General features: G+C 44.3%; 1 protein-coding gene across 13 annotated transcripts in view; it reads right to left on the bottom strand.

Annotated features, from left to right (window-relative positions):
- Window positions 1–23,586, bottom strand: part of XYLB (xylulokinase) — an 84,633-nt gene extending 61,047 nt beyond the window's left edge. For 3 of the 13 annotated variants that reach the window (XM_077992171.1, XM_077992172.1, XM_077992173.1), the window contains exons 1-5: window positions 23,437–23,586; window positions 22,065–22,149; window positions 21,754–21,836; window positions 10,435–10,536; window positions 822–891 (exon numbers count right to left, since the gene is read on the bottom strand). In XM_077992171.1, coding sequence (XP_077848297.1) covers window positions 822–891; window positions 10,435–10,536; window positions 21,754–21,836; window positions 22,065–22,145 — 336 coding nt within the window. In that variant the 5' untranslated portion in view covers window positions 22,146–22,149; window positions 23,437–23,586. Of the gene's footprint in view, window positions 1–821; window positions 892–10,434; window positions 10,537–13,548; window positions 13,688–21,753; window positions 21,837–22,064; window positions 22,150–23,436 lie in introns of those variants that run through there. The other 10 variants (XM_028843959.2, XM_077992175.1, XM_015131339.3 and 7 more) reach the window with 5 other exon arrangements.
- Window positions 23,587–23,930: the final 344 nt, after the last annotated feature.

The following is a 23,930-nucleotide window of genomic DNA, read 5'->3' as shown; positions in this document are numbered from 1 at the left end:
CCCCCTAGGTCACCAGATCCTGCTACAGGCATTCTCCTTTCCTGTTGATGCTCAGAGGCAGGCCTGGCTTGGGACTGATATGAGTCTGACTGGCCAGGCCATAACTTGCCATTCTGAATGCTTAGGGAGCTAAGGGATCTTGGAGGCTGAGCACTAAGACCCTAAGGGCTATGTTTGTATTTCTTTTTTTCTTTTTCTTTTTTTTTTTTGAGATGGAGTTTCATTCTTGTTATCCAGGCTGGAGTGCAATGGTGCAATCTTAGCTCACTGCAACCTCTACCTCCCAGGTTCAAGTGATTCTCCTGTCTCAGCCTCCTGAGTAGCAGGGATTACAGACATGTGCCACCATGCCCGGCTTAACTTTTGTATTTTTAGTAGAGATGGGGTTTCACCATGTTGGCCAAGCTGGTCTTGAACTCCTGACTTCAGGTGATCCACCTGCCTCGGTCTCCCAAAGTGCTGGGATTACAGGTGTGAGCCACCACGCCCAGCCTATGTTTGTATTTCATGGTACAAGGGAGGCCACAAGGCCTGACTGCAGATGTTTGGAAAAGATTTGCTCTGTGGTATTTTAAAGATGGTTAATGGCAGGACTTGCCATCTACTGTGGCTCCAGTACCTGGAAGCTCTGAGCCTGGGAGTGTTGACACCAGCTGAGGCTGGGCCTGGTCCCAGGAGCCATGCTAACTCCACTTTCCCATGAGGACCTGGTCTCAACAGATGCTCTCATTGGCTGCCACCTTTGGACTTCCTAGCAAATCAACGAGTCTGCCAGTGAGACAGGCTGGGGACAGAAGGAGAACAGGAATCCCTACGCTTACCTGGACCCACATTAGCACTGGAGAAGTGACCGTCAGCCCATCCTTGTGCACATGAACACCGCCCTGAGTCCTGCAAGAACAACAGAGAATTAGGCCAGAGCCTCAGGGCAGGCAGACTGTTGCAAAGCAGGAGAAACCCTGTGATAGATGACTCTGGAAATGTCCAGATGAAGGAGAACCTTCCCCAACCCCAAGTGGGAACTGTTGATTGAACAGGCACAAGAGCTGCAAAGATGGAAAGAGAAGACAGGCAAATTGCCCAGAGTGGCCCAGAGGTGGCAATTCTCAGACAGCACCTTCTAAAGAAACCTTCTAGATAAGAAAGGCTCACTCTGGGGGAGTGCAGGGTTGGATTATAAAATCCCTTTCAAGCCCCATAGGTTTGGAGAGGTAGAAGAGGGGCAGCTACCCAGAGATGCTGCCTTGGAGGAAAGAGTGTCTCTACTATCACAACAGACCAGGAAGTCCTTGGACTACAGGCTTTGGAAGTTTGACTGGAACCCTCTCCCCACCCTCCTCACTCCTAGAAGATTCTAGTGCAAAGAGCTGAACTGATAAAATCCAACCCTTTTAACTATGTGTTTAAAAAGAAAAAACCAGGCTCAGAATCCACACCAAGACTCTATTAGATAACCATGTGATCTAGCCATACAATTCCTAAGTATCCAGCCAAGAGAAATGAAAGTTTAAGTCCATAGAAAGATTTGCACACAAATATTCATAGCAGACTTATTTGTAATAATTAACTGGAGTCAACCCAGTGTCCCTAAACAAGTGAACAGATAAATTGTGGTGCATATATGTGATACCATACTACAGAGCAAGAAAAAATATGAACTATTGATATGTACACAATTATAACTTATATAGGAATAGACTAGAAGGTGTAAATTAATCCATACAGAGTAAAGGAGATCAGTGGTTGTCTAAATCTAGTGGGTTCTGGGAACAGGCCCTAAGCCTGTCATAAAAAGGCCTTAAAGAAACTGGCCATAAATAGGATTTCTGCAGCAATGTGACATGCTCATGATGTCTATCACACTCATGCTGGAGGTTGCTGGTTTACCGAAATAAGAGCAAGGAACACCTGGCCCACCCAGGGCGGAAAACTGCTCAAGGCATTCCTAAACCACAAACGATGGCATGAGCGATCTGTGCCTTAAGGACATGTTCCTGCTGCAGATAATCAGCCAGAGCCTGTTTCTCTGCTCCTCACTAAGAATGCTTTGTTTCCCATAAGAAATGCTTTTAGCTAATCTATAATCTGTAGAAACGATGTTTATCGCAAGCTTACTGTCAATAAATATGTGGGTAAAACTCTGTTTGTGGCTCTCAGCTCTCAAGGCTGTTAGCCGATTCCACACTGCACTTTATTTCTGGGTCTTTGTCTTCATTCCTCTAGTGCCGCTGGGTTGGGGTATCCACGACCGAGCTGGTCTTGGTAGGTGGCACCCAACATGGGGCTCGAACCCAGGTCGAAGGGTCGCGGGAGCAATGGTTGGAGAACACGGAACTATGCTGGAGGACAACCAAGTACTCTTAAGCAATCCCCATGGTAAGTAAGAAGGGGAGCTCAGAAGCATCAGGGTAACAATGGGACAAGGGTCGAGCAGGCACAAGGCTTATTTGAGTCTGCTTCAGCAGCTCCTCAGAATACAGGGAGTGAAGGTTAGCACTAGCCAACTTATGCAGCTTTTTAGTGCGGTAGAGAAATATTGTCCCTGGTTTCTGGACCAACGGACTATGAATGTAGAGGTCTGGGAAAAGGCAGGCAGCACACTTAAAAAAGGCATATAAGGATGGTGCTGAGGATATTCCTATAACTGTCTGGTCAGTGTGGGCTCTGGTTCGTTCCACCTTGGAGCCTTTCCACACAGATGATGATGAGGAGGAATCAGAGGAAGAAGGAGAGTACAACGAAGTAACAGAAGAGATGACAAAGCAGGTTTGTTTGCCAGCTAAAGTGGCAAAGGAGGGAGAGGTTTGTCCCTACCCCTCTACACCCCCTCATTATTTTGAAGAAAAAGAGTGGCCTGACCCTCCGGATCTTTCTTTTCTGGAGGACACTGGGTGAAAAGTTGTTGTCCCAGTGACTGTCCAAGCAGCGCCTTGAGCGACCGCTCTCAGGCAGGAATTCAGCAAGCTAGATGAGAGGGTTATATGGATGCTTGGCAGTTCCCTGTTATATTACACCCAGATGATCAACAGGGGAACATTATGGCTATATTTGAGCCTTTTCCTTTGAAATTACTCAAAGAATTTAAACAAGCTATTAATCAATATGGACCAGGTTCTCCTTTTGTAATGGGACTGTTAAAGAATGTTGCTGTCTCCAGTCGGATGATTCCTACTGACTGGGACGCTCTTACTCGAGCTTGTCTGACTCCTGCTCAGTTCTTAAAATTTAAAACTTGGTGGGCAGATGAAACTTCCATCCAGGCTGCTCACAATGCCCAGGCCCAACCTCAAATTAATATAACTGCAGACCAAGTTTGGGGGTCAGCGGCTGGGCTGGTTCAGGTGCACAAGTGGTCATACAGGATGATGCTATAGAGCAGCTTAGAGGAGTGTGCATTAGAGCTTGGGAAAAAAATCACTTCAGGAGGAGAACAATATCCTTCCTTTAGTGCTGTCAAACAGGGACTGAAAGAATCTTATGCAGATTTTACAGCTCAGTTACAGGAATCTCTTAAAAAGGTGATTGCGGATTCAGCTGCTCAGGATACAGTGTTGCAGTTATTAGTTTTTGACAATGCCAATCCTGAGTGCCAAGCCGCTCTGTGACCTATTAGAGGAAAAGCACATTTGGTTGAATATATTAAAGCTTGTGATGGTATCGGAGGTAATCTGCATAAAGCTATTCTGCTAGCCCAGGCAATTGCAGGACTGACAGTAGGTAAAGGAAATACTTCGTTTCCTGGAGCTTGTTTTAACTGTGGGAAACACGGTCATAAGAAGGTCGAAAAAATCAGTAAGTCAGGCCGCCAGTTGGGGGTAAAAAGAAAACTGCTGAGCCTGGAATATGTCCAAAATGCAAAAAAGGAAAACACTGGGCTAATCAGTGTCACTCTAAGTTTGATAAAGATGTGAACCTGATTTCAGGAAATGCTATGAGGGGCCCGTCCTGGGCCCCATTCCAAACTGGGGCATTTCCAGCTCAGGCCACTCCCTCACCCCTGTACAATGCCTGTCCCCCACCACAGCAGGTGGTGCCACGGTAGATTTATGCTGCACAAAAGCTGTGAGCCTTCTGCCTGGGGAACTCCCGCAAAAGGGGCCAACAGGAGTCTGTGGACCCTTGCCGGGGGGACAGTAGGATTACTTCTAGGTACAGGTACAAACAGGAGTCATTGATTCAGATTATAAGGGGGAAATTCAAATTGTTATATCTACTTCTGTTCCCTGGAAAGCAGAGCCAGGAGAGTGTATAGCACCGCTCCTGACTGTGCCACATATGGAAATAGGGAAAGCAGAAACTAAACGAACAGGAGGATTTGGAAGCACAAATAAACAAGGCAAAGCAGCTTATTGGGTGAATCAAATTACCAATAAGCATCCTACCTGTGAAATAACCATTCAAGGAAAAAAACTTAAAGGATTGGTAGATACAGGAGTGGACATTTCAATCATTTCTCTACAGCACTGGCCGTCTGTGTAGCCAATTCAATCCACTCAATTTAACATAGTTGAAGTTGGTAAAGCCCCTGAAGTATATCAAAGTAGTTACATTTTGCATTGTGAAGGGCCCGATGGACAACCTGGGACTATTTAACCAATTACAACTTCTGTACCTATAAATTTATGGGAGAAGATTTATTACAACAATGGGGAGCACAAGTGTTAATTCCAGAACAATTACAGAGTCCTCAAGTCAACATATGATGCATGAAATACGGTATGTCCCTGGTATGGGACCAGGAAAAAATTTGCAAGATTTGAAGGAACTGCTTAAAGTGGAAAGAAAAAGTTCCCGCCAAGGCTTAGGATACCATTTTTGATGGCAGCCATTGCTAAGCCTCCAGAACCTATACCTTTAAAATGGTTAACAGATGAGCCAATTCGGATAGAACGATGGCCACTGAGTGAAGAGAAACTGGAGGCGTTAGAGAATTTAGTTACTGAACAATTAGAAAAAGAACACATAGCTCCAACATTTTCCCCCTGGAATTCTCCAGTCTTTGTTATTAAATCAGGTAAATGGAGATTGTTGACAGATCTTAGAGCCATTAATTCAGTTATACAACCTATCGGGGCATTACAACCAGGACTGCCTTCTCCTGCTACGATTCCAAAACATTGGCCTTTAATAGTCATAGATTTAAAAGACTGTTTCTTTACTATCCCCTTAGCTGAGAAAGACTCTGAATGGTTTGCATTTATGATTCCTGCGGTCAACAACCTGCAGCCTTTTAAGCGTTTTCATTGAAAAGTGTTGCCACAAGGCATGTTAAACAGTCCAACAATTTGTCAGACTTACATAGGACAAGCAATTGAACCTACTCGTAAATTGTTACATTATTCATTATATAGATGATATTCTTTGTGCTGCCCCCACTCGAGAAATATTACTCTAATGCTATAATCACTTGCAAAACTCGATGTCTCATGCTGGTTTAATTACAGCTCCTGACAAAATTCAGACTACTACTCCTTACTCCTACTTGGGGACCTTAGTAAATGACACTACTATGGTGCCACAGAAAGTAACCACACATATGGATCAACTGAAAACACTGAGGCTGGGTGCAGTGGCTCACGCCTGTAATCCCAGCACTTTGGGAGGCCGAGGTGGGTGGATCACGAGGTCAGGAGATCGAGACCATCCTGGCTAACACGGTGAAACCCCGTCTCTACTAAAAAATACAAAAAACTAGCCGGGCGAGGTGGTGGGCACCTATAGTCCCAGCTACTCGGGAGGCTGAGGCAGGAGAATGGCGTGAACCCGGGAGGCGGAGCTTGCAGTGAGCTGAGATCCGGCCACTGCACTCCAGCCTGGGCGACAGAGCGAGACATCATCTCAAAAAAAAAAAAAAAAAAAGAAAACACTGAATGACTTTCAAAAACTACTAGGGGACATTAATTGGATACGGCCTGCTGTAGGCATTCCTACCTATGCCATGAGTAATCTGTCTTCTATCCTTAGAGGAGATCCTAGTCTCAGAAGCCCTTGGCAATTAACAAAAGAAGCTGAGGCAGAGCTGCAGCTAATCGAGAAGCAAGTCCATAAGGCCCAAATAAATAGAACAGATCCAGAGAAGACTATAGATTTGCTAATGTTTCCAACTCAGCATTCACTTACTAGTGTTATTGTTCAAGAGCAAGATCTTATAGAGTGGCTTTCCTTCCACATACTAATTCACGGACTTTGACTCCTTATTTGGATCAAATTGCTACTATAATAGGAAATGGGAGAACTTGGATTGTTAAATTACATGGATATGATCCTGGAAAAGTTATTGTCCCTCCCACAAAGGCACAAATACAGCAAGCTTTTATAAATAGTCTTACTTGGCAAACCCGTTTAGCTGACTTTGTGGGTATTCTCGATAATGATTTTCCTAACACGAAACTGTTTCAATTTTTGAAACTAACTAATTGGATTCTCCCTAAAATAACTAAATTCAAACCAATTGAAGGTGCTGAGAATGTCTTCACAGATGGGTCTAGTAATGGTAAAGCCTCTTATTCTGGATCGAAAGGTAGTTTTCCAGACGCCCTATACTTCAGCTAAAAAAGCAGAGCTTGTAGCTGTAATTGAGGTATTGACTGCTTTTAATGTGCCTATTAATGTGATTTCTGATTCTTCATACACAGTTAGTTGAAAATGCTCAGCTACGATTCCACACAGATGAGCAACTGATGACTTTATTTACCCAACTGCAAACAGCAGTTAGGAGCAGAATGCACCCTTTTTACATTACTCATATTAGGGCTCATACACCTCTTTCAGGACCTTTAACTACAGGGAATCAAATGGCTCATCGCCTAGTTGCTACTGCAATATCTAACGCTAGACACTTTCACAGTTTAACCCATGTTAATGCCTCTGGTCTCAAACGCAGATACAGCATTACCTGGAAAGAAGTTAAAGCTTTTATCCAGCAATGCCCAACTTGCCAAATGGTGCATTCCTCATCTTTTACAGGAGGAGTTAATCCTCGAGGATTGGAACATAATCCTCTTTGGCAAATGGATGTCACACATGTTCCCTCGTTTGGGAGACTAGCTTATGTACATGTATGTGTGGACACCTTTTCTCACTTTGTCTGGGCTACATGCCAATCAGGAGAGTCTTCTGCTTGTGTTAAATGTCACCTTTTGCAGTGTTTTGTAGTGATGGGCATTCCAGCTTCTATTAAAACAGATAATGCCCCAGGCTACACTAGCCAAGCTCTAGCTACATTTTTTTTCTATACGGAATATTAAACACATTATTGGTATCCCATACAATTCTCAAAGACAAGCCATAGTGGAAAGAATGAATCTCTCCCTGAAACAGCAGTTGCAAAAACAGAAAAGAAGAGACAGTGACTATAGGACTTCACATATGCAACTAAATCTAGCATTATTAACTTTAAATTTTTTGAGCCTGCCTAAAGGCCGGATGCTATTAGCAGCTGAACAGCATCTACAGAAACCAGCTGCAAAGACAGAAGCAAAACAACTGGTTTGGTGGAGAGATCCGATTAAAAAAAGTTGGGAAATAGGTAAAATAATAACACGGGGTAGAGGTTATGCTTGTGTTTCTCCAGGCCAAAACCAGCAGCCGATTTGGATATCATCAAGACACCTGAAACCTTATCATGAGCCAGATGCTAAAGAAGAGATTTTGGGAGGAACCTGAAGACCCCCCAGCTGCAGCCATGTGGAGACTGGCAATCAGGAAGACATCAGTCTCGGCAAGCAACACTCGTCAGGCACAGCCACCCACCTGGGACCAGATCAAGAAGTTGACACAGATGGCGAAAGAAAATCTGAAGAAAGCGGGATGACCAATACAACGAATAATCTAATGGTAGCTATCATGGCTGTGCTCACCATTGCCATGAGTATTCCCCCAGTAACTGCTGAAACAAAAAACAATTATACTTACTCGGCATATATTCCTTTTCCACCACTTCTACGGCCAGTAACATGGTTAGACTCCCCCCCCAGTGGAGGTATACACTAATGGCTTTTGGATGCCTGGTTCTGCAGATGATAGAGGCCCGTCTCACCCCCAAAAGGAGGGAACAATTATGAATATATTGTTGGGATTTGAGCATCTACCTATTTGCTTGCGAAAAGCCAACAGGTGTTTACCTCCCAGTCATCAATCTTGGCTGGCAATAGTGCCTGAACATAACATCTCTGTGGCACAATTACATATACTTTCTGGTCTTAGTATTTATCACAGTGATTATGCCCCTGTAACCAAAGTTTACTGCCCTCAAAAACCTATCTGTAAAGTAGATTGGACATGGTCAGAAAAAATGAAGGGATTTGTTTGTATCGCAGGGCACGCACAGGTGTTTCGTCATGATTCATATGGCGTCGTTATTGATTGGTCCCCTAAAGGGGCACTTATGAGGCTCACCTCTCAATCTGTAGGTAATGGTCACCCTGCATCTAAACAAAATGATATCAGATGGTGGACACTATAAAAAGTACAGCAAGAGTTCCTATTATTTGGGCATATGGTGGTATAGTGACACCTCAATCCCAAATGATATGGTCTGCTGTAGGAGCTAAACATAAGGAGTTGTGGAAAATATTAATGGCACTGCAAAAGATAAAGATTTGGGAAGGGAAATATACTAAGCCAACCCAATATAATCCTAATTACATGTTAGAATGGGCTCATAATGATTCAGTCTGGATATAGAGTTGTGTCCGTCCTCCTTTCCTGCTTGTAGTGGGTGATTTAATACTTGATCTCCCTAATCATCACGTGACTTGTCAAGAATGTAGATTGTTTTCTTGTGTGAATTCTTCCTTGTATAATACTGATCATTCAATTTTAGTGGTAAGAGCCCGAGAAGGAATATGGATACCTGTAAAGCTTTCCCATCCTTGGGAAGCCTCTCCTTCTGTGCATATTATTACTGAAATTTTTTAAAAGATTCTGAGATGCTCTCAGCATTTCATTGCCACTTTAATTTTAATCATTATAGGATTGATTGCTGTCATAGCTACTGCTGCAGCAGCTGGAGTTGCTTTGCATTTCACAGTACAAACAGCAGACTATGTAAATAATTGGCAGAAAAATTCTACTTTGTTGTGGAATTCCCAAGCTAACATAGACCAGAAACTAGCTAATCAGATTAATGATCTCTGACAAACTATTGTATGGTTGGAAGATCGTGTAGTTAGTTTAGAATATAGAATGCAGTTACAATGTGATTAGAATACTTCTGATGTTTGCATTACTCCTCATCTGTATAATGAAACAGAACATGAGTGGGAAAGAGTTAAGAGACATTTAAAGGGTCATACTGGAAATTTATCTTTAGGCATTGCAAAACTGAAGGAACAAGTATTTCAAACCTCTCAGGCACATCCCACGCTAATGCCAGGAACTGAAGTGCCTGAAGGATCTGCAGACGGATTAGCAGCTATTAACCCATTAAAATGGATCAAGACACTTGGAGGCTCTATGACTTTAATGATGATTGTGCTTTTAATCTGTGTTGTTTGTCTTTGTGTAGTCTACAGATGCGGATCCCGAATCCTGCGAGAAGTAGCCCACCGTGACAAAACTGCCTTTGCCTTTATCACTTTGCAAAAACAAAAAGGGAGACATGCTGGAAAAAGGCCCTAAGGCTGTCATAAAAAGGCCTTAAAGAAACTGGGCATAAACAGGATTTCTGCAGCAATGTGACATGCTCATGATGGCTATGACACTTACGCTGGAGGTTGCTGGTTTACCGAAATAAGGGCAAGGAACACCTGGCCCACCCAGGGTGGAAAACTGCTCAAGGCATTCCTAAACCACAAACAATGGCATGAGTGATCTGTGCCTTAAGGACATGTTCCTGCTGCAGATAATCAGCCAGAGCCTGTTTCTCTGCTCCTTGCTAAGAATGCTTTGTTTCCCATAAGGAATGCTTTTAGCTAATGTATAATCTATAGAAATGATGTTTATCACAGGCTTACTGTCAATAAAAATGTGGGTAAAACTCTATTCGTGGCTCTCAGCTCTCAAGGCTGTTAGCCCCCTGATTCCCACACTGCACTTTATTTCTGGGTCTTTGTCTTCATTCCTCTAGCGCGGGTGGGTTGGGGTCTCCACAACCGAGCTTGTCTCAGTAAGTGGGAAAAAAGGAATCTTTTGGGGGGTGATATAAATATTCTGTATCTTGATTGTGGTGGTAGTTTCACAGCTATAGGTCTATGGCTGTGAAATACATTTAATTATACATTTTTAATGGATGGCATTTTGTGCATAAATTATACTCAATAATATGGATTTTTTTGGCTGGGTGCGGTGGCTCACGCCTGTAATCCCAGCACTTTGGGAGGCCAAGGCAGGTGGATCACAAGGTCAGGAGATCGAGACCATCCTGGCTAACACAGTGAAACTCTGTCTCTACTAAAAAGACAAAAAAAATTAGCTGGGCGTGGTGATGGGCACCTGTATTCCCAGCTACTCGGGAGGCTGAGGCAGGAGAATGGCATGAACCCAGGAGGCAGAACTTGCTTGCAGTAAGCCGAGATGGCGGCACTGCACTCCAACCTGGGTGACAGAGAGAGACTCCGTCTCAATAACAATAATAATAATAACATGGATTTTTTAAAAAAGATACTACTAGGGAAAAAGAGGAAGAGAGCAACAAAATTTTACTATGGACAACAACAGTTCACCAAAAAATGTGGCCTTTACAAAACAGATAAAAACTGTAAGCAGACATTCTGCCATGTATTTAACAAATTAAAACTGGCATTTCAGCTGGGCACGGTGGCTCACACCTATAATCCCAGTGCTTTGGGAGGCCAAGGCAGGCAGATCACCTGAAGTCGGGAGTTCAACACCAACCTGGCCCATATGGTGAAACCCCGTCTCTACTAAAAATACAAAAATTAGCCAGGCATGATGGAGGGCACCTGTAATCCCAGCTACTTGGGAGACTAAGGCAGGAGAATTGCTTGAACCCAGGAGGTGGAGGATGCAATGAGCTGAGATCGTGCCACTGCACTCCAGCTTGGGCGTGACAGAGCGAGGCTCTGTCTAAAAAAAAAAAGAAAGAAACCACACACACACACACACACACACACACACACACACACACACACACACAACAAAACTGGCATTTCCAGCTAAGAAGGAAGACCAGAGCTACCCCATGCCCCAAAAGCACCAGACCCAAATGGTTTCACAGAAAAATTACACCACACCTTTAAATAGCAAATATTTCTAATACTATTTAAATTGTTGTAGAGCGCCCAAAAAGAAGGAAAATTTTTCCAGTTATTTTAGTGAAGTAAATATAAAATTGATACCAAAACCTAACCAATACTGCACCAAAGCACAAACAGCAAAAGGAAAAAAGTAGGAAAATTAGACTTTATCAAAAGTAAAAACATTGCTTCAAAGGATCATCAAGAAAGTGAAAAGACAACCCATGGAATGGGACAAAAATTTTGAGATCACGTATCTGACAAGGGACTTGTATCCAGAATATATATTAAAAAAAAAACTTTTACAACTCAATAATAAAAGAGAAATAGTACAGTTTTTTTAAAAGGGCAAAAGATCTTAATAGACATTTCTCTAAAGAAGATATACAAATGGCAAAGATACTCAACATCATTTTCATTAGATAAATGCAAATCAAAAGCTCAGTGAGATAGCATTTCACATCCACTAGGATGGCTGTCATCTGTAATTAAAAAGACAGTCAATAATAAATGTTAAGCAAGGATGTGGAGAAACTGGAGGCATCATCTACCAGTGGTAGGAATGGAAAATGGTATAGCTACTTTGGAAAACAGCTTGGCAATTCTTCAAAACGTTGAACATAGAGTTCCCTTGTGACCCAGCAATTCCACTTTTAGGTAATATACCCAATAGAAATGAAAATATATGTCCACACAAAAATGTATACATTGTATTAGTTTGCTCAGGTTGCTGTAACAAAATACGATAAAGTAGATGGTTTAAACAACAGGCATTTATTTTCTCACAGTTCTGGAGGCTAGAAGTCCACAATCAAGGTGCCAGCAAATTCAGTTTCTGGTGAGGGCTCTCTTTCTGGCTTGCAGACAGCCGCCTTCTCACAAGGCCTTTCCTTTGTGCATTTGCACATGAAGTGGGATAGCACTGGGGTCTCTCCTTCTTATAAGGAAACCAGTCCTATCAAATTAGGGTCCCACCCTTACAACCTCATTTAATCTTAATTATCTACCTAAAGGCCTCACCTCCAAATACACTGTCATGATGAAGGTAGGCTTCCAACAGATGAATTCTGGGGGGCCACAATTCAATCCATAACATATGTGGATGTTCATAGCAGAATAACTCACAATAGCAAAAAAGCAGAACAATTCAAATGTCCATCAGTTGAATGGAAAAACAAACTGTGATATATCAGTGCAATGGAATATTACTGAACCAGAAAAAGGAATGAAGTACTGATATATGCTATGACGTAGAAGAACTTTGAAAACATTATGCCAAGTATCTGGTTCAAGTTGGTATTTGAAATAAAGAAAAAGCTAGGCCGGGCGCGGTGGCTCACGCCTGTAATCCCAGCACTTTGGGAGGCCGAGGCGGGCGGATCACAAGGTCAGGAGATCGAGACCACGGTGAAACCCCGTCTCTACTAAAAATACAAAAAATTAGCCGGGCGCGGTTGTGGGCGCCTGTAGTCCCAGCTACTCGGGAGGCTGAGGCAGGAGAATGGCGTGAACCTGGGAGGCGGAGCTTGCAGTGAGCCGAGATCGCGCCACTGCACTCCAGCCTGGGCGACAGAGCGAGACTCCGTCTCAAAAAAAAAAAAAAAAAAAAAAAAAAGAAAAAGCTATGAAAATTTTTTAAAAAGAAAACATTGTGCTAGGTAAAAGAAAGCTGTCACATATTATATACATTCATGTCTATGAAATGTCTAGAATCAGCAAATCCAGAGATAGAGAGTGGACTGTGGTTGCCACTACTGGCAGGAGGGGGACTATAGAGTGTATGCTAATTAATACCGGGTTTTCTTTCCAGGTAGTGAAAATGTTCTGAGATTACATAGTGGTGATGGTGACATGGTTCTTTGAATATACTAAAACCATCAAATTGTACATTTTAAAAGGGTGAATTTTATGGTATGTGAATTATATTTCAATAGAGCCAGTATTTTCTTTTTTTCCCCCCACTTTTTTTTTTTTTTTTTTTTGAGACAGTCTTGCTCTGTCACCCAGGCTGGAGTGCAGTGGCACTATCTCGGCTCACTACTAACTCCACCTCCCAGGTTCACGCCATTCTCCTACCTCAGCCTCCCGAGTAGCTGGGACTACAGGGGCCCACCACTATGCCTGGCTAATGTTTTGTATTTTTAGTAAAGACAGGGTTTCACCATGTTAGCCAGGATGGTCTCGATCTCCTGACCTCGAGATCCGCCCACCTCAGCCTCCCAAAGTGCTGGGATTACAGGCATGAGTGACCACGCCCAGCCCCAGTATTTTCTTTTAAAAAAAAGATACGAGGGAAACAATTATGTTAGTTAAGGAAAAACACATTTCTATGGCTTGATACAGCTGAAGTTTCTTTCTCACTCACGTAAAGCACAATTGGTAGGGATGAGGAACACGAGTGGGGAGTGGGGCGTTCTGCTCCACGTAGTCATTCAGGAACCTGGTTGATGGTGGCTCTGTCATGTGCCACATGTGCTTCCAAGGTTGCTCTGGATACCCACATCAGCCAGAAAATGGGAGAAAAGTCAGAGAAGGAGGTTTTGATGGACTAGGTCTTTTAGAGGCCTGATCACATTTTCTTATATTCCACTGGCTAGAACTCAGTCACATGGTTGAACATAACTACAAGCAAGACAGGAGAGTGTCTAGGAAGAAAGGGAAATGAGTTTGGAAGACAGCTTATAAGCGTCTGCTAGAAACCTCCCTTCCCCACTTACAGTAGTAAAAGGAAAAAATAGTTAGAAATAAATTTAAAAATAATTATCTACATTGGGTAGTTTTTGCATTGTCACAAACCACTTCAAAACTTAGCGGCTCAAAACCATTAAGCTCACAATTCTACTTGCTATCATTGGATAGGGCTCAGCTGCGCTCACTCATACATCTGCAGTCAGCTAACGGTAGCTAGAAGGCTCTGCTTCATAGGTAGCTAACAGCAGCTAGGGGCTGGCTGGCTCTTAGGTGAAGAAGTTGGGGCAACTAAGCCACATATGTCCAGCTCTCCAGCAGGGTAGCCTGAGCTTGTTCATTTGGTGGCTGGGCAGAGTTCCAAGAATGACAGCAGAAGCATGTAAGGCTGCTTGAGGCTTAGGCTTAGAACTGGCACAATGCCACTTCCCCTGTTCTACTGGATAAAGCAAATCAACAGGTAGGGAAATGACTCCTCGATGGGAGGAACTGCGGTCACATTGCAAAGCGTGTGGGTACAGGGACGGGTGGAGTATTGTGGTCATTTTTGCAATCTACCAAAATGAGCAAAATCTGTACGTTACACATATTAAAACACATGTGAAGTATTCAAAAGAAGACTTGAACAAATGGAAAGTCATAACATGTGCTGAGACAGGAAGTCTTAATCTCATAAAGTTGTCAATTCTGCCAAGTTAATTTATAAAGATAATATGATCTCAATAAAAATATCAACAACAGGCTGGGTGTGGTGGCTCAAGCCTGTAATCCCAGCACTTTGGGAGGCCAAGGTGGATGGATCACCTGAGGTCAGGAGTTTGAGACCAGCCTGACCAATTATGGTGAAACCCCGTCTCTACTAAAAACACAAAAGTTAGCCGAGTGTAGTGGTATGTGCCTGTAGTCCCAGCTACTCGGAAGGCTGAGACAGGAGAACTGCTTGAACCCGTGAGGTGGAGGTTGCAGTGAGCCGAGATCACACCACTGCACTTCAGCCTGAGCTCCAGAGCAAGACTCCATGTCAAAACAAAAACAAAAACAAAAACAAAAAACAACAATTTGGCTTTCTGGAACCTGAAAAGCTGATTCTGAAGTACATATTGAAAAAGAACAAGAAAGAATAGCCATGGAAACTCTGGAAAAAAAAGAGAACAATCAGAGGGGACCAACAATTCTAGATATTAAAACATATTACAGGCCGAGTGCAGTGGTTCATGCCTGTAATCCCAGCACTTCAGGAGGCCGAAGCAGGCGGATCACCTGAGGTCAGGAGTTGGAGACCAACCTGGCCAACATGGCAAAACCCCGTCTCTACTAAAAATACAAAAATTAGCCTGGTATGGTGGCGCATGCCTGTAATCCCAATTACTCAGGAGTCTGAGGCAGAAGAATCGCTTGAACCCAGGAGGCAGAGGTTGCAGTGAGCCGAGATCGTGCCACTACACTCCAGCCTGGGTGACAGAGTGAGACTCCATCTCAAAAATAAATAAATAAACAAACAACATATTACAGAGCTGGGATAATTGAAACAATGTGTTACTGGCTTATGAAAAGATCTACCAACTCATGGAACAAAAAAGAAAGCCCAAAAATGGACCTAAGTGAACACAGAAAGTAGCACATGATAAGGCTCACATCTCAAATCATGGAGATAAAGATGGACTTCTTTTTTTTTTTTTTTTTTTTTGAGATGGATTCTCACTTTGTCACTCAGGCTGGAGTGCAGTAGCATGATCTCAGCTCACTGCAACCTCTGCCTCCCAGATGCAAATGATTCTCCTGCCTCAGCCTCCCAAGTAGCTGAGACTACAGGCACCCACCACCATGCTCAGCTAATTTTTGTATTTTTAGTACAGACAGGGTTTCAACATGTTGGCCAGGGTGGTCTTGAACTCCTGACCTCAAGTAATCCACCCACCTCAGCCTCTTACAGGTAAAGATGGACTTCTAAAAACCCAGTTGAGGCTGGGTGTGGTGGCTCACGCCTGTAATCTCAGCACTTTAGGAGGCAGAGGTGGGTGGACTGCTTGAGCCCAGGAGTTCAAGACCAGGCTGGGCAACATAGTGAGACCCTATCTCTACAAAAAAAATACAAAAAAATTAGCTGGTCATGGTGGGGGCGCACCGGTGGTTTCAGCTACTTGGGAGGCTGAGGAGGGAGGATTGCTTGAGCCTGGGAGGCATAGATCGCAGTGAGCTGAATCATACCCCTGCATTCCAGCTTGGGTGACAGAGCCAACTCCTGTCTCAAATAAATAAATTAAATTAAATTAAAACATGGTTGGTGTTACAACAACTGAGGAGTCATCTGGGAAAAATTAAAGTTGGATACAAATGTCATACTATGTACCTGGATAAACTCCAAATATTTTTATGTATGAAAGCTGAAATCTTACAAGAAATAGATAAAAACATAGGTGAGTTTCTTCATAATTTTGGAGTGAGAAAGGCCTTTTAAACTATGACTCAAAATCCAGAAGCAATAAAAGAGACTGGGAAATTCAATGACATAAATATGTGTGTGTGGCAATAATAGCAACAACCCGGCTGGGTGCGGTGCCTCACGCCTGTAATCCCAACACTTTGGGAGGCCGAGGTGGGCAGATCACGAGGTCAGGAGATCGAGACCATCCCGGCTAACATGGTGAAACCCTGTCTCTACTAAAAATATAAAAAATTAGCTGGGCGTGGTGGTGGGCACCTGTAGTCCCAGCTACTCGGGAGGCTAAGTTAGGAGAATGGTGTGAACCCGCGAGGCGGAGCTTGCAGTGAGCAGAGATCATGCCACTGCATTCCAGCCTGGACGACAGAACGAGACTCTGTCTCAAAAAAAAAATAGCAACAATCCATAGCAAGTCAAAAATCAAACAAAATCTGGGAAACATATTTGCAATTCATTTAACAACAGAGGGAATTCCTCCAATATATGAAAAGCTCCTAGAAATTATGATAAGAAATGGATAACCAATCCAAGAGATGATAGGAAATAGATAACCAATCCAACAGAAAAATGGGCAAAGGACATTAAAAACAACTTCACAGAAAAATAAATTCAGGTAGCCCTTCAACGTATGAAAAGATGCTCAACTTCACTCATAAGAGAAATGCAAAGTAAATCATTATTCACCTATCGTATTGGCAAAGAATCAAAAGCTCAATAACCCTCACTGTGCTGGCTAGGCTGTGGGAAAACAGGCCCTGTCATGTGTTAGTGGTAGGATGCAAATCAATATAATCCCTATGGGAGGCAATCTGGCCACATCTCCTTGAACCAGCAATCCCACTCCCAAAAATTTAACTTACAAATAAATTGGCACACATCTGCAATGACATATGTAATGTAATCTACTATATTATTTTTCATTGCAAATAAGTCAGTGTCCTCCATTAGGAAATGGTACATCTACACAATGGAATACTACACATCTATAAAAAAGGACACAAAAGTTTTTATGTATTGACATGTAAACACAGCCACATTATTGTGAAGTGAGTAAAGCAAAGTACAGATCAGTGAGTATAGTATGCTTTTTCTTGTGTGAAAGGAGGAAAATAAGAACATTCACACCTTCCTATATTTCCATGTAAAAACACTGGAAGGAGCCTGGCACAGTGGCTCAAGCCTGTAATCCTAGCACTTTGGGAGGCTGAAGTGGGTGGATCACTTGAGTCCAGGAGTTCAAGACCAGCCTAGGCAATACGGTGAAACCCTGTCTCTACCACAAAAGTGCAAAAATTAGCCATGTGTGGTAGCATGCACCTGTAGTCCCAGATGCACAGGAGGCTGAGGTGGGAGGATCGCTTGAGCCTGGTGGAGGATGCAATGAGCCAAGATCGTACCACTGCACTCCAGCTTGAGGGACAGAGCCACACCTTGTCTAAAAAAAAAAAAAAAAAAAAAAAAAAACACTGGAAGGATACACAACAAATTAAAGTCATCTGTAGAGAAGGGATGGAGGGGAGAGATGAGCTCACAGGTGGGATTAAGACTTTTCACTGTTATATGGCCAGGCGCAGTGGCTCACGCCTGTAATCCCAGCACTTTGGGAGGCCGAGGTGGGCAGATCACGAGGTCAGGAGATCAAGACCATCCTGGCTAACATGGTGAAACCCTGTCTCTACTAAAAATACAAAAAATTAGCCGGGTGTGGCGGCAGGCGCCTGTAGTCCCAGCTACTCGGGAGGCTGAGGCAGGAGAATGGTGTGAACCCGGGAGGCGGAGCTTGCAGTGAGCCGAGATCGCACCACTGCACTCCAGCCTGGGTGACAGAACAAGACTCCGTCTCAAAAAAATAAAAAAAAAGACTTTTCACTGTATACTTTTCATTTGAGTTACATATCAAGTGCAATGTAATGCCTGTTAACAATATAAAATATTTTTTATTAACATCACCACTTTGGAAGAGAATGTCTTAAGAAGTTAAACATATACCTGCCATATGATCCACTGTACTCCTGGTATGTCATTTCCAAGAGAAATGAAATCATATGTCCATGAAAAGACTTGTTTGCGACTCTCATAGCCCTTTGCTTGTAACAGTAAAAAAGAGAAACAACCCCAATATCCCTCATCAGGTGAAACCAATTGTAGTCCATCCATACAACATCATACAATGAAATACTACTCGGCGATAATAGGAACCAGCTATTGGCACATGTAGCCACATGGATGAATCTCAAAACCGTGATGTGAAATTTTAAAGGTTTTAAAAAAGAGTACATAATTATGATTCCATCTACACAAAATTCTAGAAAATACAAACTAGTGATAGAAAACACATCAGCAGTTGCCAGTGGGTAGGGGTATGGGGAAGGAGGCACGGATTGCAAAGAGGCAGGAGGAAATTTTTAGGACATGGAAATACTCATTATCTTATTTTGGTGATAGTTTCATGAAAGAATATAGATGTTAAAGCTTCTAACTGTATACTCCAAATACGTACAGTATTGTACATCAGTTATACCTTAATAAAGTTGTTAAAAAAAAAAACAAAACCTCACAGTGTAATTGAGGTGATGGGGAAGGAATGAACTAAATCTATAGGTATCTGGTTTAAAATATCTTGAAAATATAACAGAAAAAAGCAATACCGTATTTTGGTTATGGACACCTTTTTTTAAATGTTCAGTGGAGAGGATTGACTTATTAAATGGAAGAGAGACAGAGGAAGAGAAAATTTTAAAATTTTGAAAGACTAGAAGTCATATAGGGTATGTTCTCAGACCACAATGAAATTAAACTAGAAATCAATGACAGAAAGCTGGAAAAGCTGCAGATTAAACAACATACTTCCATACTTCTTCTTTTTTTTTTTTTTTTTTTTTTTTTTTTTTGAGACAGGGTCTCCCTCTGTTGTCCAGGCTGGAATGCAGTGGTGCGATCTTGGTTCACTGAAACCTCCACCTCCACAGTTCAAGCAATTCTCCTGCCTCAGCCTCCCTAGTAGCTAGGATTACAGGTGTGCACCACCGTACACAGTGCCTGCCACCATGCCTGCCACCACACCCGGCTAATTTTTTTGTATTTTTAGTAGAAACAGGGTTTCACCATGTTGACCAGGCTGGTCTCCAACTCCGGACCTTAAGTGATCTGCCTGCTTCAGCCTCCCAAAGTGCCGGGATTACAGGTGTGAGCCACCGCACCCAGCCTAAACAACATTATTCTAAATAATCTATGAGTCTAAGAAGTCTCAAGAGAACTAAAAATTATTTTGAACCAGAAAAAATGAAACTATAACTTATCAAAATTTATGGGATGCTGCTAAAGCATCCCATAAAAAGCATTTGTGCTTACAGAGAAAATTATAGCATTAAATGCGTATATTAGACAAGAAGGTCTTAAATCAATCCTTTAAGCTTCCACTTCAGGAAACTAGAGAAAGAAGAGCAATTTAAACCTAAAGCAAGCAGAAGAAACTAAGTAATAAAAATTAGAACACAACTTGAAGAAAACAACAGGGGAAAATCAACAAAACCAAAAGTTGAACTTTGAAAAGATCAATACAATTGATAAAACTCTAGCCAGGATAACCAAAGAAAAAAAGAGACAAGACATAAATTACAATGTCAGAAATGACCAACAGCAAGCTATCATCACTACTGGTCCCATAGATCTCATAAGGAGGATAAAAGAATATTATGAACACTATAGCCACACATTTGACGGCTTAGTTAAAAAGACCAAATCCTTGAAACATACCAACTACCAAAAGGCAAACCATGCAAGGCCTGCAATAATAAAAAATGTGAGAAAGCAAGATGGCTTCTAACCTCGACTTCAATGGGCCGCATTAGCTAGGGGAAGAGAGTTGGCAACACAAAGGTGATGGGTAATGAGAGGCGCACAAAGGGCCAGCTGGGAAGGCTTCAAAGAGGAAGTGTGTCTGAAACAAACAGGGAAGGACACTTTTACCAGGACCTCACAGGGTGCCTCAGAACCAGCAAGTCCACAGTATTACAGACTGAATTGTGCCCCCTCTGCCCCCAAAACTCATATGCTGAAATCCTAACCCCGAGGGCCTTAGATTGTGATTATTTGGAGACAGGGCCTTTAAAAAGGCAATTAAGTTAAAATGAAGTCACTAGGATGGGCCTTAATCCAGTATGACTCGTGTCCTTATAAGAAGATTAGGATACAGATGACACAGACACCAAGCACTCCTGCACCGAGTGACCATCACGTGGAGACACAGCAACAGAGTGGCCACCTGCAAGCCAAGAAGAGAGGCCCCAGAGGAGACCAAACTTCCCAGCACTTTTAGACTCCTAACGTCCAGATGTGTGAGAATATAAATTTCCACTCTTTAAGCCACCCAGTCTATGGTACCTTGTTATGGCAGCCCAAGCTGAACTCATGATCCTTCTCTCCAAAACCCATTCTTTCCCACAGTCCGACATCCACCCTGAAGGACAGCCAGAAATCCCACCCTTACACCTCACATTCAATCTTGTAACAGGACCTGTCTATTTTACTACTCAGCTCTCTCCTATCCATCATTTCATACCCGGATGACCTGCAAAAACCTCTTCAATAGTTCTCCATGTCCATTCCAGTCATGCTCTGAATCCGTTCTCCCAATGCCCCCAGAGAGATCTTTTCAAAACACAAATACAACCTGTCATACCTCACCCATACCCCTACCCCTTATGGCCCTTAGTGGCTGACCACAGCTTTTAGAATAAAGACAAACTCTATACCATGGCCTATGGAGCTCTGCCCAGCCTCCACCTCTCTCTCCCCAGCCTCACTGGCTTTCTTCAGTTGCACGAAGGAACGAACGATGCTCTTTCTTGCCACAGGGCCCTTGCACATGTTGTTCCTTCTGCCTGGAATGCTCTTTCATCACCTGGCCAACTTCCCTTCCATCGCTTGGCTAACTTCACTCACTCTGATCTCTAGCTTAAGCACCACTTCCCTAGAAACCCTCTGGGACTTGCCCTCCCAAGTCTGAGTCACATTCCTTATAATAAGCACTTGGAGAAGTGAGTTCCTTTCCTTCAGAAGCCTTCTCAGAGTTTATAATGAAACACTCTTTTGTGAGAGTCTTTGTTTGATACCAGTCTCCACTACCCAGTGGGAAGCTCTGGGAGAGCAAGGACCATTTCTCTTTTTGGTTCACCATCAAGTCCTAGCACCTGGCACAAAGTAGGTCTCAACTGATGCTTACTGCATGAATGGATGAATGAAATTATGAATAGGGGAGATGGCACTCCCAGTATGGGAAAAAAGATACTTGAAAGGTCTGCTGAGACCACCATTCCTGTAGTTTAGCAAAGCCTGAACAGTGCAGTCTGTGAATATAAAAGGTTGTGGGAGAACCCCAAAACCAACACCCACATCACACACGCATGCACATCAGGTACATACCCAAATTCTGGAAGGTCTCTGTCAAAATGCACACTTTCCTCATAGAAGACATTCAACTCTGCATCAACAGCAACAACCTTTACCTGGAAGGCATTTTAAAAAATGAAGTGTAGAATTTTCCTCAGCTTCTACACTGGTCCAGGGGGTACTAACATCACCAGATGAGGCCCCACACCCTAGGAGCAGTTCAGCCCAGAGACCTCCTTGAAGGCAGGGCTGCCTCACCGTAATTGTGGTAACAGAGGACTCATCTGGGTGACACTCAAAGATTTAGTAAAATGAAGAAACCAAGGCTGAGGAAGAATACCCACATGTCTCAAGGAATCTTTGTTCCCCAAACAGCCAAAGCCAAGATCCTCTAGAGGAAGATGTTCACAGATGAGTTGGTTCATGCACCTGACAAGGAGGCAGGAGAAAGTGCCAGAAAGGAAGGAATGGGAAGCAAGGTTTGGAGGCATCTCTGGGGGTCCATGTTTGCAGAGGCCTGAGACCAGGCAAGGCCATGGGCTGTTCTCACAGGCCATGGTTGTGGTCCAGAAACATTAATACCCCACTGAAGCAATATCCAAGCTTGGGAGTATAACTACTTTCCTGGACACCTGGGGAAACTGAGGTCTAGCAAGGCAACTCGAGTCATCCAGAGTCCCACAGGACTTTCACCCCAAGGACTGGCCAGAGGCCTGCCTCCCTTGACCCATTCGAGAAGAGGGGTTTGACTGCAACTGTGTATACAAAAGGTGCCCCTGGTCACCCCATGCCCTGTTTGAAGGCAGATTTTGATTTGCTTGCCTGTTTGCAGGGCGTTGGCAGCAGCACATTGTTCCTCTGACCAGCAGTCCTGGGTCGGCAGACCAGGCAAGCTGGTGTCAACGAAGGGCGGTCACAGGGTAAAGTCCATTTGTACACTATGCATTTCACTTTTTTTTTTTTTTTTTGAGACAGGGTCCCGCTCTGTCGCCCAGGCTGGAGGGCGGTGGCGCCATCTTAGCTCACTGCAATCTCCACCTCCTGGGCTCAAGCGATCCACCTCGGCCTCCCGAGAAACTGGGACTATAGGTGTGCGTCACCATGCCTGGCTAATTTTTGTATTTTCTGCTAGAGACGGAGGTTTCTCCACATTGCCCAGGCTGGTCTCGAACTCCTGGGCTCCAGCGATCCACCCACCTCGGCCTCTCAAAGTGCTGGGATTACAGGCAAGAGCCACCAGGCCTGGCCCATTTCAATTTTTAAAAAAAGGTTTCGGGCTATAATTTGCTTCCAGGTCACTGGTTGTGCATGTGCGCAGGGCTACCCGCCTGTCTGTTCCCCTGCCTTACAGTAGCTGGCTTCCTTCGGGTCCCTGTCACTCGGTGCCCATAACAGCGCACGAACCCACCGAGTCCTCCCGCCCCTCTGGGCACCGGGGGTCCTGCCGAGGGACGCCCGCAGTTTCCTGGGGTAGCGAGGTCTAGGCGGGGTCGAGGCTGCATCTTGCGAATGGGTGGCATTGGCAGGGCATCTCCGGGCGAGGGCACCGATGCCCCACGGCCGCGCGCGGGGTAGGGGCGCGGGGTCCCGGGAAGCCCGAGAGGTAGGCGCGCCCGCGGCCGGGCCCATGTTTTTCCCGCGTCCGGGTGACAGCCCGCCCCTACCCCAGCGTAGCGGAGGAGGCGGCCCCGTGGCCCTGCGACCAGGCGACTGTACCTGCTGCGTGCTGAAGTCCCAGCCCAGGCAGCAGCGGCGAGGGGCGTGCTCCGCCATGACCCTGGCGGGTAAGGCTGCGCGTCCGTCAGTCCGTCCGTCCGCACCGCGGCGTGACTGTCGCCGCGCTCCAGCGCCCAGAGACGCAAGGGCCCGCCCCTCGCTCCGCCCGGCCGGACTGTGGACCCGAGTCACGAGGCGGGCTTGCGCTCTGGCGCCGCCTGCGGGACGACGCGAGCCGGCACCGCGTCCTGTGCAATCGACGGTGCCCCCAGGCAGCCGGCTTTCCTTCCAAGCGCACCCACTCTGGTCCTCCCCATCTTCATCTTCTCTCTACATGGGCCTTGCCTTGACACAGTCTGGCTTCCCTTAGAGGACGCCTGGGCCAGAGGTTTCAACTATAAGCCAGCTTGTCTCTCAGAGGGACCCTGCCTGTCCTTCTGGAGGCCCTATGCCTGCAGTCCTCTGTGGCTGTATCTTGGCACTGGAACAGCTGT

This window comes from Macaca mulatta, chromosome 2 (genome assembly GCF_049350105.2).
Source record: "Macaca mulatta isolate MMU2019108-1 chromosome 2, T2T-MMU8v2.0, whole genome shotgun sequence".
Classification (NCBI taxonomy): domain Eukaryota; kingdom Metazoa; phylum Chordata; class Mammalia; order Primates; family Cercopithecidae; genus Macaca; species Macaca mulatta.
The sequence above is the reverse complement of the archived record's forward strand: the minus strand, read 5'-3'. Positions and strand labels throughout refer to the sequence as shown.